Source organism: Salmo trutta, chromosome 2, assembly GCF_901001165.1.
Source record: "Salmo trutta chromosome 2, fSalTru1.1, whole genome shotgun sequence".
In the NCBI taxonomy this organism is placed as follows: domain Eukaryota; kingdom Metazoa; phylum Chordata; class Actinopteri; order Salmoniformes; family Salmonidae; genus Salmo; species Salmo trutta.
The window spans coordinates 9,525,115-9,540,506 of record NC_042958.1 but is presented as its reverse complement, the minus strand read 5'-3'; the positions used below and the strand labels follow the sequence as shown (position 1 = coordinate 9,540,506).

At 45.1% G+C, this 15,392-nt stretch overlaps 1 protein-coding gene across 5 annotated transcripts in view; it reads right to left on the bottom strand.

Annotated features, from left to right (window-relative positions):
- Positions 1-15,392, bottom strand: part of LOC115150117 (receptor-type tyrosine-protein phosphatase mu) — a 303,522-nt gene that overhangs the window by 232,646 nt on the left and 55,484 nt on the right. For all 5 annotated transcript variants that reach the window (XM_029693071.1, XM_029693087.1, XM_029693079.1 and 2 more), the window contains exon 2: positions 10,873-10,995. In XM_029693071.1, the coding sequence (XP_029548931.1) occupies positions 10,873-10,995 (123 nt within the window). The remainder of the gene's footprint in view (positions 1-10,872; positions 10,996-15,392) is intronic.

Sequence of the window (15,392 nt, the reverse complement as noted above, 5' to 3'; positions counted from 1 at the left end):
TCCTAAATAGCTCGGGCTAATGTTCCTATCGACTCAGTAAGGCCAGCAGGCTAGTCTCTTTTTATTGGTATGTAACTGTTATGAAAGTTGTATTGTCAATTTTGTTTTGCCTTTAAACGCCACTTTAAAACATGTACATGACACTGCAACAACATTTCCTCATGGGGAAGATAAAGTAAGTAAATAGTCAATGACTGAGTCCAAGTGACACATGACATAAATGAGCTCTGTTGACCAGAAGTTGTTAGTCAGAGTCCATTGTGTACAGGTAGTTTCTTCTCAAGTCCGTCAAGGCAGAGCTTTTAGTGACGTGTCTCTTTACCCAGGAGTCCCATAACCCTAAGACAGTGTTTTAAGAAAATAATACATTTCAGTCTCACAAAATTAAACAGCTTCCGTGGATTGTGTGAACACCTGCAAATATTTCTGCCATGTATACCATCTGTTTCCTTAAACACTAACAGATCTGTCTAGTCAAAATAATGGGGGGGGACGGGGACATAGGGGTTTGGAAGACTGAGACAGGAAAGTCCTTGTGTGCTGATCAGATATGCAAACTGCAATACTGTGTGTCATAAGGTCCCTATTGTGTGGGTATTGTCTTCAATGTTCACCTCTTAAGTTTCCAGTGTTCCTCTGCGATGGTACAGAAGAGTTATTTGCAGATATGATGTGGGAGGTCTTTGCGATGACAAAGAGCCTGTGTCTTTGTGATCTATAGGAGGTATGCAGCCTTTGCTTCAGGCCACAACTGTATCCAGTCAAACCGGTTGACTATTTATGGCTTATTTCCAAAGAGAAGAATTGAGAAGAGTAGAAATGTCTATCCTCTAACGCCTCAGAGTTTCCATGGCTTGAGGCTGTGTGTTTGAAACTTGCAGCTGATGGCGTGTATTGTATCGTTATCAAAGTTTGGTTGTGTTATACATAAATAATTATCCATCACATGAATCTCCTGGAGCGTGGATGTATGATGCAGATTATCGTCAGGTGAATAATTCATGAAGGTTATGCCCTTTTTATTGAGAGTGCTTAAGGTAGAGCCATTTTTTCACGGCTGCGGGAGAGTCACGGAACGGTCTCCCTATTTAACAAAAGAGAGCCTCCCCCAGAACTTGCTTTCAAGTGCCCGTCTTTGTTCAGTCATTGCCTTATTAAATTGCTAAACTGATGATAATGGCTGATAATTGTGGCCCAGTACCTGGGACTCTCCGTCTGTGATTGCCGGAAGCCAGACGGAGTGGAAGTGACATCAGAGGCTGTGTCTCATTACCGTAGCGCTGAGATGAAAGGGACTACTTTCACTGGGTACACTTATTACCATTAAAAACAATCACTCCAGCTCTCCTCCTCAGAACTCCGTTAGGTACAATTTCCTACAGTTGTTTTCACCACTCAAATGAAACCACAGGAAGTGGATATACGGCTCTGATCTCCAGTGAGAGATGCTTTATTTCAGTGTTAACCTTATAGGTCGTTTAGACCAATTAAGTTCAACCAATCTGACAGGAAATAGTCATTTAAAAAATGTAGCATTCATATTGCGCTACAGTCATACTTTTGCCACTACTCAGACACAAGCTGTTGCAGACATGCATTCCAACTAACGCATTTAGGCAGTCCCCGACAAGCATGTACACAAACACACACACATTAAAGGAGCCAAGGCTGATGTGCAGAGGGCTCTGGGGAGGGAGTGAAAAGTGTGGTGATTTATTGGGACTTCCCCCTTTGTAAAATATTTTAACCTCACGGCTGCGCGACCCTGCTGACTGGTGACTGTGGGGAGCACCGATTTATAGGACCTGACCCTGCAACAAATCACATTCCAAAGCTGAGGCGGCACACAGACGTATCCCCGTGAAGTGCCTCGCTCCTCTACTCACCATCACCGGCTCATCCAATTTAAAGAGGTGCCATCTCAAGCAGAGATGCCCATTAGGAAAACAACGCCGTCCCAAGCTACTAGGCTGGTGTTGTGAAGCCAGGGTAACGGAGATAACAGGGAAAAAAGCCATACATTGATACAGGGCATAAATGTATATTTTAATTAACACAGCTCCGGGAAGAGGAAGCCAGTAACACCTCAGGCAGATATTTTCATTCTCCTCCTGTCGAGTGCATTATTTCAGGCCATAATTCTCCGTGCAGCAGGGCCAGCCAGCCAAATTGAACAGCCCTACTGCTGGCAAGCTCCATTTAACCATTCGACAGCGGCTCGCCTGGACACACAAACTGGAAAATCAGACAAATGTAATGCTGCTCACAAGCCCCAATAACAAGACCGGGTACATGGGGGGGAAGAGCTGAAGTAGACTGGCGACTTCATTTTTTTACCAGGTTTTGTTTCAGACTGAAAATGTTCAATTTCACGGGGACGACAGAAATAATCGTTCTTCCACATGAGAAGAATGACATCTTTGGAAACTGGGCCATGATTTTCGACTATAGGTTTTGGTTGTAAGATATGTAGGGAAAAACACTATCTGAAATGTGGATTACCGTATGGTAGATTCCATTACAAATCTACTTCATCAATCTCTTACAAGGCTTATCTTCAAATGGTTGAAGGCGAAAGACCCTTATAGTTTCACACTGTGAGAGATAGCAGTTCTGGATCAGTGGGACAAACAGAGACATGGCAGAGGGAGGAGAGGTCTGGATCAGTGGGACAAACAGAGACATGGCAGAGCGAGGAGAGGTCTGGATCAGTGGGACAAACAGAGACATGGCAGAGCGAGGAGAGGTCTGGATCAGTGGGACAAACAGAGACATGGCAGAGGGAGGAGAGGTCTGGATCAGTGGGACAAACAGAGACATGGCAGAGGGAGGAGAGGTCTGGATCAGTGGGACAAACAGAGACATGGCAGAGGGAGGAGAGGTCTGGATCAGTGGGACAAACAGAGACATGGCAGAGGGAGGAGAGGTCTGGATCAGTGGGACAAACAGAGACATGGCAGAGGGAGGAGAGGTCTGGATCAGTGGGACAAACAGAGACATGGCAGAGGGAGGAGAGGTCTGGATCAGTGGGACAAACAGAGACATGGCAGAGGGAGGAGAGGTCTGGATCAGTGGGACAAACAGAGACATGGCAGAGGGAGGAGAGGTCTGGATCAGTGGGACAAACAGAGACATGGCAGAGCGAGGAGAGGTCTGGATCAGTGGGACAAACAGAGACATGGCAGAGGGAGGAGAGGTCTGGATCAGTGGGACAAACAGAGACATGGCAGAGGGAGGAGAGGTCTGGATCAGTGGGACAAACAGAGACATGGCAGAAGAGGAGAGGTGTATGGTCAGTGGGACAAACAGAGACATGGCAGAAGAGGAGAGGTGTATGGTCAGTGGGACAAACAGAGACATGGCAGAAGAGGAGAGGTGTATGGTCAGTGGGACAAACAGAGACATGGCAGAAGAGGAGAGGTGTATGGTCAGTGGGACAAACAGAGACATGGCAGAGGGAGGAGAGGTGTATGGTCAGTGAGACAAACAGAGACATGGCAGAGGGAGGAGAGGTGTAGGGTCAGTGAGACAAACAGAGACATGGCAGAAGAGGAGAGGTGTATGGTCAGGCTTATAGAAAGTGAATTTGACTCTCTACCCCCTCAGCTGCTCTTGCAGTCTGTTCACTCCCTTCCCATCTCCCTGACACAGCTCACCCCCAAGGACCAGATCAACTCAACACTGACCCACCTCCCCAGTCCCACATTACACGACCTATGCTGACAGAGAGAGGTTTCCTGTCTGGAAGGTGGACACTTTTGAAGTGAGTTTAGTAGTTGATTAGTGAAGAGGGGGTTGTGGGGTGTGTTTGTGAGGGAGGGAGGGAGGGGGATCATTGACCTACAGGTCCGTCTAAGAGACTGTCCTACAACACAAGCTCGGAAAAGCGGTTGTGTGTGACTTCCTGACTGACAAAAATACGGCACAAAAAAAAGTACAAGAAGCCAGTTTGCAACTGGCAACCAAGAGAGAACGAGAGAACGAGAGAACGAATGTGAGTCATAATGAACTTGTACACGATGAGCAGTGATGAGCAACGAAGGGCGGTGGGGGGGGGGGACGACGACGACGACGACATGGGTGAGAGATGGTCCCGGTTGGGTCCTCTTGGCATCATCTGTGTTTGTCTGGAATTAGTGGGCAAGGTTTTAATTACGGCCATGTGCGCTCTGATAGGTGGCTTTGTAATAACAGTCGGTCCCCATGGCAGCAGCATGAAAAGAAGTTAGACCCCAGTGAATGACTGACTGACGGGGGGGTCGTGTTCAAAGGCCTGACGTGATATGGCTGCTCTCACTCATGTGGCCAACACTGATAAGCCCCTTTAACACGGAAATGAACCCACCGGTTTGGAAGCAACCAGCGTAACGACGCACCGTATAAAAATACAAATGTAAACAATACTCTGTTGTTCAGTTGCCATGTGAGATGACTGCTTCCAGAAACGGACGGCAGCCTGTCTTCAAATGCAAACATTTTTCTTTTTACCTTTATTTAACTAGGCAGGAGAAGACGTTCAAAACAAGGCCATCGTTGGTCTGTCCAAAAACACTGCCGCTTCCTTCATTGAGTCAATGAAACAAAAATTCCCTTAAATTAAACAATTAAGTTGAGTGAATGGATGAGCCACATCGTGGACCAGTACTAAGACGAGTCTTCGGATGAGTCTTTGGATGAGGGCCAGGGTGCCCCATGAGATGACCTGAGTGTGGTTGGCTGAACATCTAGTCATGCCTCGGTAGGTACGTCAGGCTACAAGGGGGCCTTGCTCTGGATCCAGCTGTGGAGGCATAATGGGGGTGCTGGGGCGCGTGCCCATCATGGACCATAGCCAGACATCAACCAATCACCGCAATGACCGAGGGTAGCAATCAGAACCCGGCCATAGGGATAAACAAGGACCATTTCTAACCTCACTACGCTAACCTCCACATAACAATTAAACAAAGCTTGCAGGGTGGAAATATATATTTTTAAGTAGACGTTTGTATACATGTGTAAGCAATGACATTGGTTGTGTACTCAGCTTCAGGTACTTACTGATGCGAGATGGGAAACAGTTGGCATCCACCGACTCTGCACTGGATCAAAATAACAAAGTCATTAGGATTCAACTGGTTATTCTAGGCCTGACCAAAATAAAACAAAAAGCACGGGGTAATGGATGACAATATTTTCCTGCGATTTAATTCAAATGTTCTGCGAATCAGGAAAAGTCAAACAGTCTCCCCTACCCTCCAAATTAGAATGATAATGGGAACATAAGCGTGACAGCTGCCCGCAAGCATGGCGATCCGTCTTAATCACAGGGAAGGACAGGTAAACGGATAAACAACCTGTGTGTGTGTGTAGACATGGGGAATGAGTCGGCAGCCATCTGAACGCCAGGCGGGTTCTGTACTGTGTGCCTTGACCCGACTCTAATGTAATAAAGTCAATTTTATTCACTTGATGGTCCCAATTACCACCCTCAATGGGGATCATGTCACCTCCCCAGGGGATGCTCCGGTCCCCCTCTACCCCTTTCCTCCTGTTCTTCCTGATCTGCGTAATGTAGCGCTGAAATCTTGCTAAGGGACGCGATACCAGTCGTCCATGCAAACATTGTCAGAGCAATTAGCCGGTGTTGCAGGTGCATCAGAGGTTTAGCGAGGCCGCTGGTAAATCCTTTAGGCTGGCTGGATAGGCCACAGAGGGAGTGGGGGCCTCCGTGGCCTCTCCACCAGCCTAAAAACAATTACCAGCGGCCTCGCTAAACCCCTGATGCATCGGCAACACCAGCTAATTGCTCTGACAATGTTCGCCGAGACGACTGGTAAGGAGGCTTTTAGAACAGTCAGATGGGGCAGTGTGATGGGCCTCTGAACTCAGACAGTGACACACAGCAGTGGGTGGTGAAGTCATGCTGTGCCCACAGTTGTGGATCGTTCAACTGTCTGAACAAACTATTGACAAACCTGAAAAGCAGGAGTGACGTGTCCTGTATCATGATGGGTCATGGTAAATACAAAAATACAGTATTGCACTAGTTTAATTTCATCCCTGCACGCTTGGCTCAATCTGCTGCATCTAAGCTGGTGAGTAACTGTCCAAGGAATGATCCAACTGCTAGATCGCAGCTCTAAAACACTGGCAGTCATAGCCCACACGAAGGAAGCTGGGGTCCAGCATTTCCTTCCAAAGATGGACATTGTTTATTCACCATTTGTTTCAAATCCTAACATCCAGGGTGGTGGATACAAACAAGGGCTCTACTTTCAGTTTCAGAGTGAAGAGTAAACAGATGCTTCAGACTGTCTTACGGAGTCTGGGCCTTGCATATACAGTACAGAGGAGAGACTGCACAAGCAACATAAACAGCCATTCTCAGAGGTTGGCAGCCATATTATTTCAGTCACCGCTTTTGAAGGTGTACTGTATAGCAGGTCTTCTGCTGTGTCCGATACGGGCCTACAACACGGCATGGAGGGAATGTGACCGCAAGGTCGCTTTGACGCCCAACAACGTGCATTGTGGGTCGTTATCGCGTGTGCCACATGAAAGGTCTCTGTGTGTTGATGAACTGAAACTGACTTTATTTATCTGGGAGCAGCTGTGTCTGCCCTGATAACAAACCAGCCATATTTCAAATATTAATAAGCTAACAGTCCCACAGGAGCACTACACAGACTCTGCTCCCCCCCACCCCCTCCAAGGTTAGCCATTCTTAGCGTAACCATGTCTTCTAGCCAGGTTGTGTGAATTGAACACGTTCCGTCTCAATGACGTCTTTCACCCTCTACTGGAATTAAGGGACATTTCTGGTTGGAGAGAATCAATCTGTGGTGCGAGTGGCGAGACTCCATTGTGGTCGCCTTGGCAGCTCCCATTTCTGCAGCCAGCATGACTGATAGGTGTCGCATCCCACAGGCCTCGGGTGATGGAACCCAAAGCACATCATTGGGTATTCCGCAGTAAGCACATTTATTCTCTGTCCCTCTTTACATGTATTGACGCCAATGTGAGGCACAGTTTAGCGCAGCGAATGTCGTTTATATGGGTTGACATTAAACGTTTGAACCAATACAGTGGAGAGAGGAAAAGGACTAATCTGAATATGTTAGGTTAAATCCATGTAAAGCATAGTGTGGTATTAACAAACAGTAAAGTACAGTACTTGTGTTCTGATGCGACCGTAAGTGTAAGCGCGTCAACCGGAAAAATAATAACACAAAAAGCCTGGAAAGAATGGCAAAAATCAGATGACAGCATGTCTTTTCCACACTTAATTTGCAGTAGCGTGTTTATTGACAGCCCACCCACAGCCAGAGACAGTAATACCCTGCCACAGCCAAGGCCCGTTTTCTGCTGAAAGGAGCTGTTATTTTCTCCGACGTAGCGCAGGAAAAGGTATTAAAACAGATTATTGTTTTTCATTGGTTTAGCCAGGGAAACATGCTCCCTGCAATTAAATTGGTCGTAGTATTGAGGAGTTGTGTAGCGGCAGAAAAACACTAAACTAAAACAATAGATTCTTAACTCTGTCACTGCCAACGAATCACAGAGCGAGTCTCAACAGTAGGGAGGCAGGATTAAGCCCACTATGAGAAACATTACATGTTTTTGGTTGCCATTCAATCGAAAGCTTGCTCAGGTCAATATAGATCAACAGGAAATGTATAAAAACGCAAACATGCAACAATGTCAAAGATCTCTTATTTACAGTTCATGAGAAAATCTGTCAATTTAAATGAATCTATGGATTTTTTAAATAGGGGCGTGGATCAGAAAACCAGTCAGTATCTGGTGTGACCAGCATTTGCCACATCACCTTCACATAGAGTTGATCAGGCTGTTGATTGTGGCCTGTGGAATGTTGTCCCACTCCTCAATGGCTATGCAAAGTTGCTGGATATTGTCGGGAACTGGAACACGCTGTCGATCCAGAGCATCTCACACATACTTAATGGGTGACATGTCTGGTGAGCATGCAGGCCATGGAAGAACTAGGACATTTTTAGCTTCCAAGAATTGTGTACAGATCCTTGCGACATGGGGCCGTGAATTATCATGCTGAAACATGGGGTGATGGCGGCGGATGGATGGCGCGAAAATGGCCTCAGGATCTCATCGCGGTATCTCTGTACATTCAAATCGCCATTGATAAAACGCAATTGTGGTCATTGTCCATAGCTTATGCCTGCCCATACCATAAACCCCACGGGCCATTCCGTTCACATCAGTAAACCACTCACCCACACGTGGTCTGCGGTTGTGAGGCCGGTTAGAAGTACTGACAAATTCTCTAAAATGATGTTGGAGGCGTCTTATGGTAGAGAAAGGAACAATTATATGTTTGTTCAGTGTATATAAAGTCCTGTTGGAGGAGCTGGCTTCGATAACACAGGTTCAAATTGGCCTACATACCATTTGGCCTAGGTAATAGCAGTCCATTTCAAAACAAAAGGGGAGTTGTGTAGAAATATACAGTAGGGAGCATTTCAACGACTGTTTCATTTACTGCACAAGGACACTATGACCAGCTGTGTATAATGACAAAATGACCTGATGAACGTTACCAGTTATAACACTCCACTGGAGTGTGGATATCTAGCAATGGACTCTTGTTCAACCGCTAAAAAGTAGTATGACATTTTTACTATTTCATACTCAATAGTCATTCACCTCAGTCACTGCCAGACAGTTAACAGTACTAAGGCTGCGCGAGGAAGGAGAGAATGCTAATTGCACATAGTACTGTGGCAATGACCTTATTTGTGCAAACTATGGATACTATCCGTCAAGGGGTTTCCAAGGGCCTCGGAGAAGGGGGGGAGAGAGAAAAAAACACAACCCTCTCCTTCATGCTGAAGGAGGAAGTAACTCCTGTACAGTAAACCAACCACAGATACACACACACACACACACACACACACACACACACACACACACACACACAGCAGACTTTGAACTGATCAGAATTTTAGGCTAATTAACATGTGAAGCTCATGTGAGCTTACTCAGAAACACTTTAATTAACTAGTATAGACCTATTGTTAATTTATTTATTTATCTCATACTTTTACAGCCTACTGGACTCAGAGAGCTACTCTCTAAAGTTATCTTGTTGGGGAGAGGGAATTACAATGGCTAGCCCCAAGTCGTTATATTTTCACTGATTTCTGCTCTTGTAAAAGCCTGGGTTTTCTGCACGTTAACACTAGAAGCTTATTACCTAAAATGGATCAATTGAAAGTGTGGGTTCACAGCTCCAATCCAGATGTGTTGGTCATTACTGAGACGTGGTTTTGAACACTGATGTTAACCTTTCTGGCAAGGCAGATCTTCCAAAGGTGGTGGAGTGGCAATCTTTACCAAGGATCACCTTCAGTGCTCTGTTGTCTCCACCAAGTCTGTCCCCAAACAATTTGATTTGCTGGTTTTAAGCATTAAACTTTCAAATAGCTCTTTGTTGACTGTTGCTGGGTGCTATCGTCCTCCATCAGCACCGGCCTGTACCCTACCTGCCCTAAGCTCTCTCCTGGCCCCTTACACTAAGTCTGAATTTGTCCTGCTAGGTGACCTAAACTGGGACATGCTTAAACTACCTGACCAAGTCCTAAAGCAATGGGACTCCCTAAATCTTTCTCAGATTATTACCAATCCCACAAGGTATGACTCCAAACACCCAGAGAAGGCTACTCTCCTCGATGTTATCCTCACAAATAATCCTGATAGGTCATTACAGAAAATACCAGACTGATACCTTAGTGATCACTGTTTTACAGCCTGTGTTCGTAATGGCTGCTCAGTAAAACGACCTGTCCTGATTTGTCATAAACGCTTGCTAAAAAACTTTAATGAGCTAGCCTTCCTTCATGACCTGGCATCTGTAAATTGGTATACAAATCAGCTTGATCCCCTCTGTCGAAGACATTTGGACCTTCTTTTTGGATATTTTCTGTGGTATTGTTAACAAACATGGCCCGCATAAAGAAAATGAGAATTAAAACAGGTTCAGCCCCTGGTTGGACCGTGATCTGGCAGAGTTACTCCACCTCAAGAACTCCATTTGGCGAAAGGCTCTGCACACGCATACTCAGGCTGACTGGTTCTCGTTCAGGCAAACGAGAAATAAATCGCACTCAGGCTATCCGGAAGGCCAAAGTTAGTTAATTTAAATCAATAACAAAGACAACATGCGGATTTGATCTTTAAAGAGATCACCTTGCACAACAAAAACTGTTCAGAAAATTGAGGAAAAAAGGGAGCTGTTTGTTTACCCTGTACCCCATTCATCACTAGCTGAATCTTCCTCTGTCAACCGTTGAGCTAGGTTCTGCTCAACAACCAGCCCTAACCAGCCTACAGAGGCTTGGTAAACATCAACCCTCCATGAACACCATAGATGAACTCACACGGGCTGTGCTGTAGAACACTACAGACTGTTTCATCCTGTGTTCATTCTATCCACAGAAACCTCTGCTCACACAGGAGTGAATGAGTTGTAGACCCTATTAGAAGGGTCCTAGCAGGAGCCATTGCCAAGCCATTTCTCAACGTGGGCTCAACGTTTCGCTGCGACTATCGTTGCCCCATCAGAGGGAGGTAATGAGTTGTGGGGCCTAACAAAGGGAGAGTAATAACGTTGAATACAGCCCAATGCTGAGCAGAGCAGAAATCTGCTGCGTTTCCTTTAAGAGAGTAAACATTAAAAAAGGAACCATCTTATCTGTAGAAGACAGTCATTCCCAGTGGGGGAGATTTCTCTCTGGGAGAATTTCCCCTGATAACACAATAAGAGCAAATGCTTATTGAGTGAGTCATTAGGTTGAATGTGTTCTGTTTTTCAGGGGCTTTCTGTTTGGTGGTGGGGGGTGAAGAGTGACTGACCTGTGGGCATCCAGGGGTTGGGCGACGGCCTCTCCTTGGTGTTGGCCTGCTCCCAATCAAAGTGGTCATCCTTACCCTGGCTGTAGCCGCACGCCGTGTAGGGCCTCTCAAAGTTACAGTCACCTGAGGAACACAACAAGACAGGATTTACAACCACACATTCAATAAGGCATACTATGTAAGTAAGAGACAGACGGACAGAAAGACAGACAGACGACAAAGAATACAGGAAAGCTAAGTATAGAAAACGAGTCTTGTAGCTTGTTTTCAGTAACACATAGTACAATAGCATATGGCTGTCCAATGTCATCACAGCCACTACAGGCCAGGCTATCACCTGAACTCTATCACTAGGAAGCTTTGTCAACCCCCCCCCCCCCCCAACAACATATCCTAGAGCAGAGGTTCAAAGGTCATATCAGGGACTATCAGAGAGTTAGAGGGGATTTCCAACAGGATCACAAGCCTCCATTCCAACACGGTTGGCAATAAAGTACATATGAACCACACTGCAAACAGACCACTAGGCCAAAGACCAAGCCATGTGAATGAGTTAGAGTACCATGTCATACCTACATGTAAGTCATGTGAAGTTACTCTGAAAAACATTCAACTGATACATTACATGGCACATTTGCACGCACAGCTCAATACTCTAATATATGGATTTTACATACAGATACGCATCTGATGGGCACAGATACCTTACAAAAAAGGTAGAGGCATGGATCAGAAAACCAGTCAGTATCTGGTGTGACTATCATTTGCCTTGTGCAGCGCGACACATCTCCTTTGCATAGAGTTGACCAGGCTGTTGATTGTGGCATGATGTCCCACTCCTCTTCAGTGGCTGTGAAAAGTTTCTGGACATTGGCGGGAACTGGAACACGCTGGAGTACACATCATTCCAGAGCATCCCAAACCTGCTCAATGGTGACATGTCTGCTGAGTATGCAGGCCATAGAAGAACTGGGACATTTTCAGCTTCCAGGAATTGTGTAAAAGATCCTTGTGACATGGGGCCGTGCATTATCATGCTGAAACATGAGGTGATGGCGGATAATGAAATTGCATTTTATTGATGGCAATGTGTTGCGCAATCAAGTTTGTTGTCTGTAGCTTATGCCTGCCTATACCATAACCCCACCGCCACCATGGGGCACTCTTCTCACAACGTTGACATCAGCAAACCGCTCACCCACATGAAGCGGTCTGCCATATGCCCGGTACAGTTGAAACTGGGATTCATCCGTGAAGAGCACACTTCTCCAGCATGTCAGTGGCCATCGAAGGTGAGCATTTGCCCACTGAAGTCGGTTATAATGCAGAATTGCAGTCAGGTCAAAACCTTGGTGAAGACGACGAACACGCAGAAGAGCTTCTCTGAGACGGTTACTGACAGTTTGTGCAGAAATTCTTTGGTTGCACAAACCCACAGTTTCATCAGCTGTCCAGATGGCTGGTCTCAGGCTGATCCTGCAGATGAAGAAGCCTGATGTGGAGGTCTTGGGCTGGCGTGGTTACACATGGTCTGTGGTTGTGTGGCCAGTTGGACATGATGCCAAATTCTCTAAAACAACGTTGGAGACGGCTTATGGTAGATAAATGAACATTCAATGATCTGCCAAAAGCTCTGTTGGACATTCCTGCATTCAGCATGCCAATTGCAAACTTCTTCAAAACTTGAGAGATCTGTGTCATTGTGTTTTGTGACAAAACTGCACATTTTAGAGTGGCCTTTTACTGTCCCTAGCACAATGTGCACCTGGGTAATGATCATGCGGTTTAATCAGCTTCTTGATATGCCACACCTGTCAGGTGGGTGGATTATCTTGGCAAAATGAGAAGTGCTCACTAACAGGGATGTAAAAAAAAAAAAGCATGCTCAACATTTGTGAGAAATAAGCTTTTTGTGCATATGAAAAATCTCTGGGATCTTTTACACATTCTCATTTACAGCAATGATCTGAGGAATAGTTACAGGGGATGAATGTGCCAATTGGAAGCTGGGGATGAGGGACAGATTAGGAATTTAGCCAGTACACCGGGGTTAACACCCCTACTCTTACGATAAGTGCCATGGGATCTTCACTGACAACAGAGAGTCAGGACACCCATTTAATGTCCCACACGAAAGACAGCACCTTACACAGGGCAATGTCCCCAATTACTGCCCTGGGGAATTGAGATATATATATATTATTATTTTTTTCAGACCAGAGGTAACATGGGACCAACACTTTACATGTTGCATTTATATTAATTGTTACGTGTAAATGTGACTGGATGACAACAATGTTTGTTTCCAACATCAGGGCTGTTTTCCTAAAGAAGTTCAATCCGCTTTGTTTTTTGTTTCCTTGCCACAATACTAACAAGTATTGCGATACTGTTATAATCCCAGCCCTAGAATGAGTATTTTGAAATACATGCCAATACTTTCCAAGGGTATTTCCAAAAACATTCCAATATTCCACTACTTGTCTTGTAATTTTTTTTTAAATAACTGAACTCGTCCTTCGAAATGTGTAATTGAGATTTGAAATAGTATTTGAACCCAGGTTTGATCCACACACACAGAAAGCAGCGAGAGAGGTGGAAACAGCATTCAGCTCCAAAGAGATGTAGGATATTCTATTCACCCCTCAAGAAAAAGTAGCTCTTCCCTTCCTCATAGATTAACAAACTCTGGTTAGTCCTATTTTTATAATTACTCAGCGGCAAGGAGCGGTGTTTTTTAATTTTTTTATCTCACTCCTCCCGTTATCGGCAGATGCAGACAGAGTTCCCCAGTGGGCCTTTGCCCCAGATCACGCCGTTTCGGGGGTTAAGATTACGGGGCCGTGATTACAAGAAGGAGAAAGTAAACACACAACTCTTTCTTTGGCGGCCGGGGTGGTTCAGCTGCATGGGCGGTTCGCCGGTTTAATATGAAGAGGATAGAGTCCACAAACCGAAAGGCAACATTCTCGCCACTACTTTGGTTTGGACTATCCTGCCACAGGTAGGCTGATTGATTTGATAGCCTGTGGCAGAATAGTCCTCTGATTGAACTCAGATTACTTTATTCTCCTTCCTAAAATACCTTTTGAAGGGTCATTTTACACTATTGTGTTTTTGAAACCTTTTCTCTTCAACACTGTCTGCTTCTCATACTGGCCCTGTAATGCATTTCAAAAGAGTCAAGCTCTCTGGTCTCTCTTCTGACAGCAACTAAAGCCTGCTCTCAGATACAGTTGAAGTCGGAAGTTTACATACACCTTAGCCAAATACATTGAAACTCAGTTTTTCACAATTCCTGACATTTAATCCTAGTAAAAATTCCCTGTTTTAGGTCAGTTAGGATCACCACTTTATTTTAAGAATGTGAAATGTCAGAATAATTGTAGAGAGAATGATTTATTTCAGCTTTTATTTCCTTCATCACATTCCCAGTGGGTCAGATGTTTACATACACTCAATTAGTATTTGGTAGCATTGCCTTTACATTGTTTAACTTGGGTCAAACGTTTTGGGTAGCCTTCCACAAGCTTCCCACAATATGTTGGGTGAATTGTGGCCCATTCCTCCTGACAGAGCTGGTGTAACTGAGTCAGGTTTGTAGGCCTCCTTGCTCGCACACACATTTTCAGTTCTGCCCACAAATGTTCTATAGGATTGAGGTCAGGGCTTTGTGATGGCCACTCAAATACCTTGACTTTGTTGTCCTTAAGCCATTTTGCCACAACTGTGGAAGTATGCTTGGGGTCATTATCCATTTGGAAGACCCATTTGCGACCAAGCTTTAACTTCCTGATTGATGTCTTGAGATGTTGCTTCAATATATCCACATAATTTTCCCTCATGATGCCATCTATGTTGTGAAGAGCAGTAAAGCACCGCCACAACATGATGCTGCCACCCCTGCTTCACGGTTGGGATGGTGTTCTTCGGCTTGCAAACCTCCCCCTTTTTCCTCCAAACAGTTTTATTTTTGTTTCATCAGACCAGAGGACATTTCTCCAAAAAGTATGATCTTAGTCCCCATGTGCAGTTGCAAACCGTAGTCTCTTTTTTATGGCAGTTTTGGAGCAGTGGCTTCTTCCTTGCTGAGCGGCCTTTCAGGTAATTTTTTTATTTGACCTTTATTTAACCAGGTAGGCTAGTTGAGAACAAGTTCTTATGTCGATATAGGACTCGTTTTACTGTGGATATAGATACTTTTGTACCGGTTTCTTCCAGCATCTTCACAAGGTCCTTTGCTGTTGTTCTGGGATTGATTTGCACTTTTCTCACCAAAGTACGTTCATCTCTAGGAGACAGAACGCGTCTCCTTCCTGAGTGGTATGACGGCTGCGTGGTCCCATGGTGTTTATACTTGCGTACTATTGTTTGTACAGATGAACGTGGTACCTTCAGGCATTTGGAAATTGCTCCCAATGATGAACCAGACTTGTGGAGGTCTACAATTTGTTTTCTGAGGTCTTGGCTGATTTTAGATTTTCCCATGGATGTCAAGCAAAGAGGCACTGAGTTTGAAA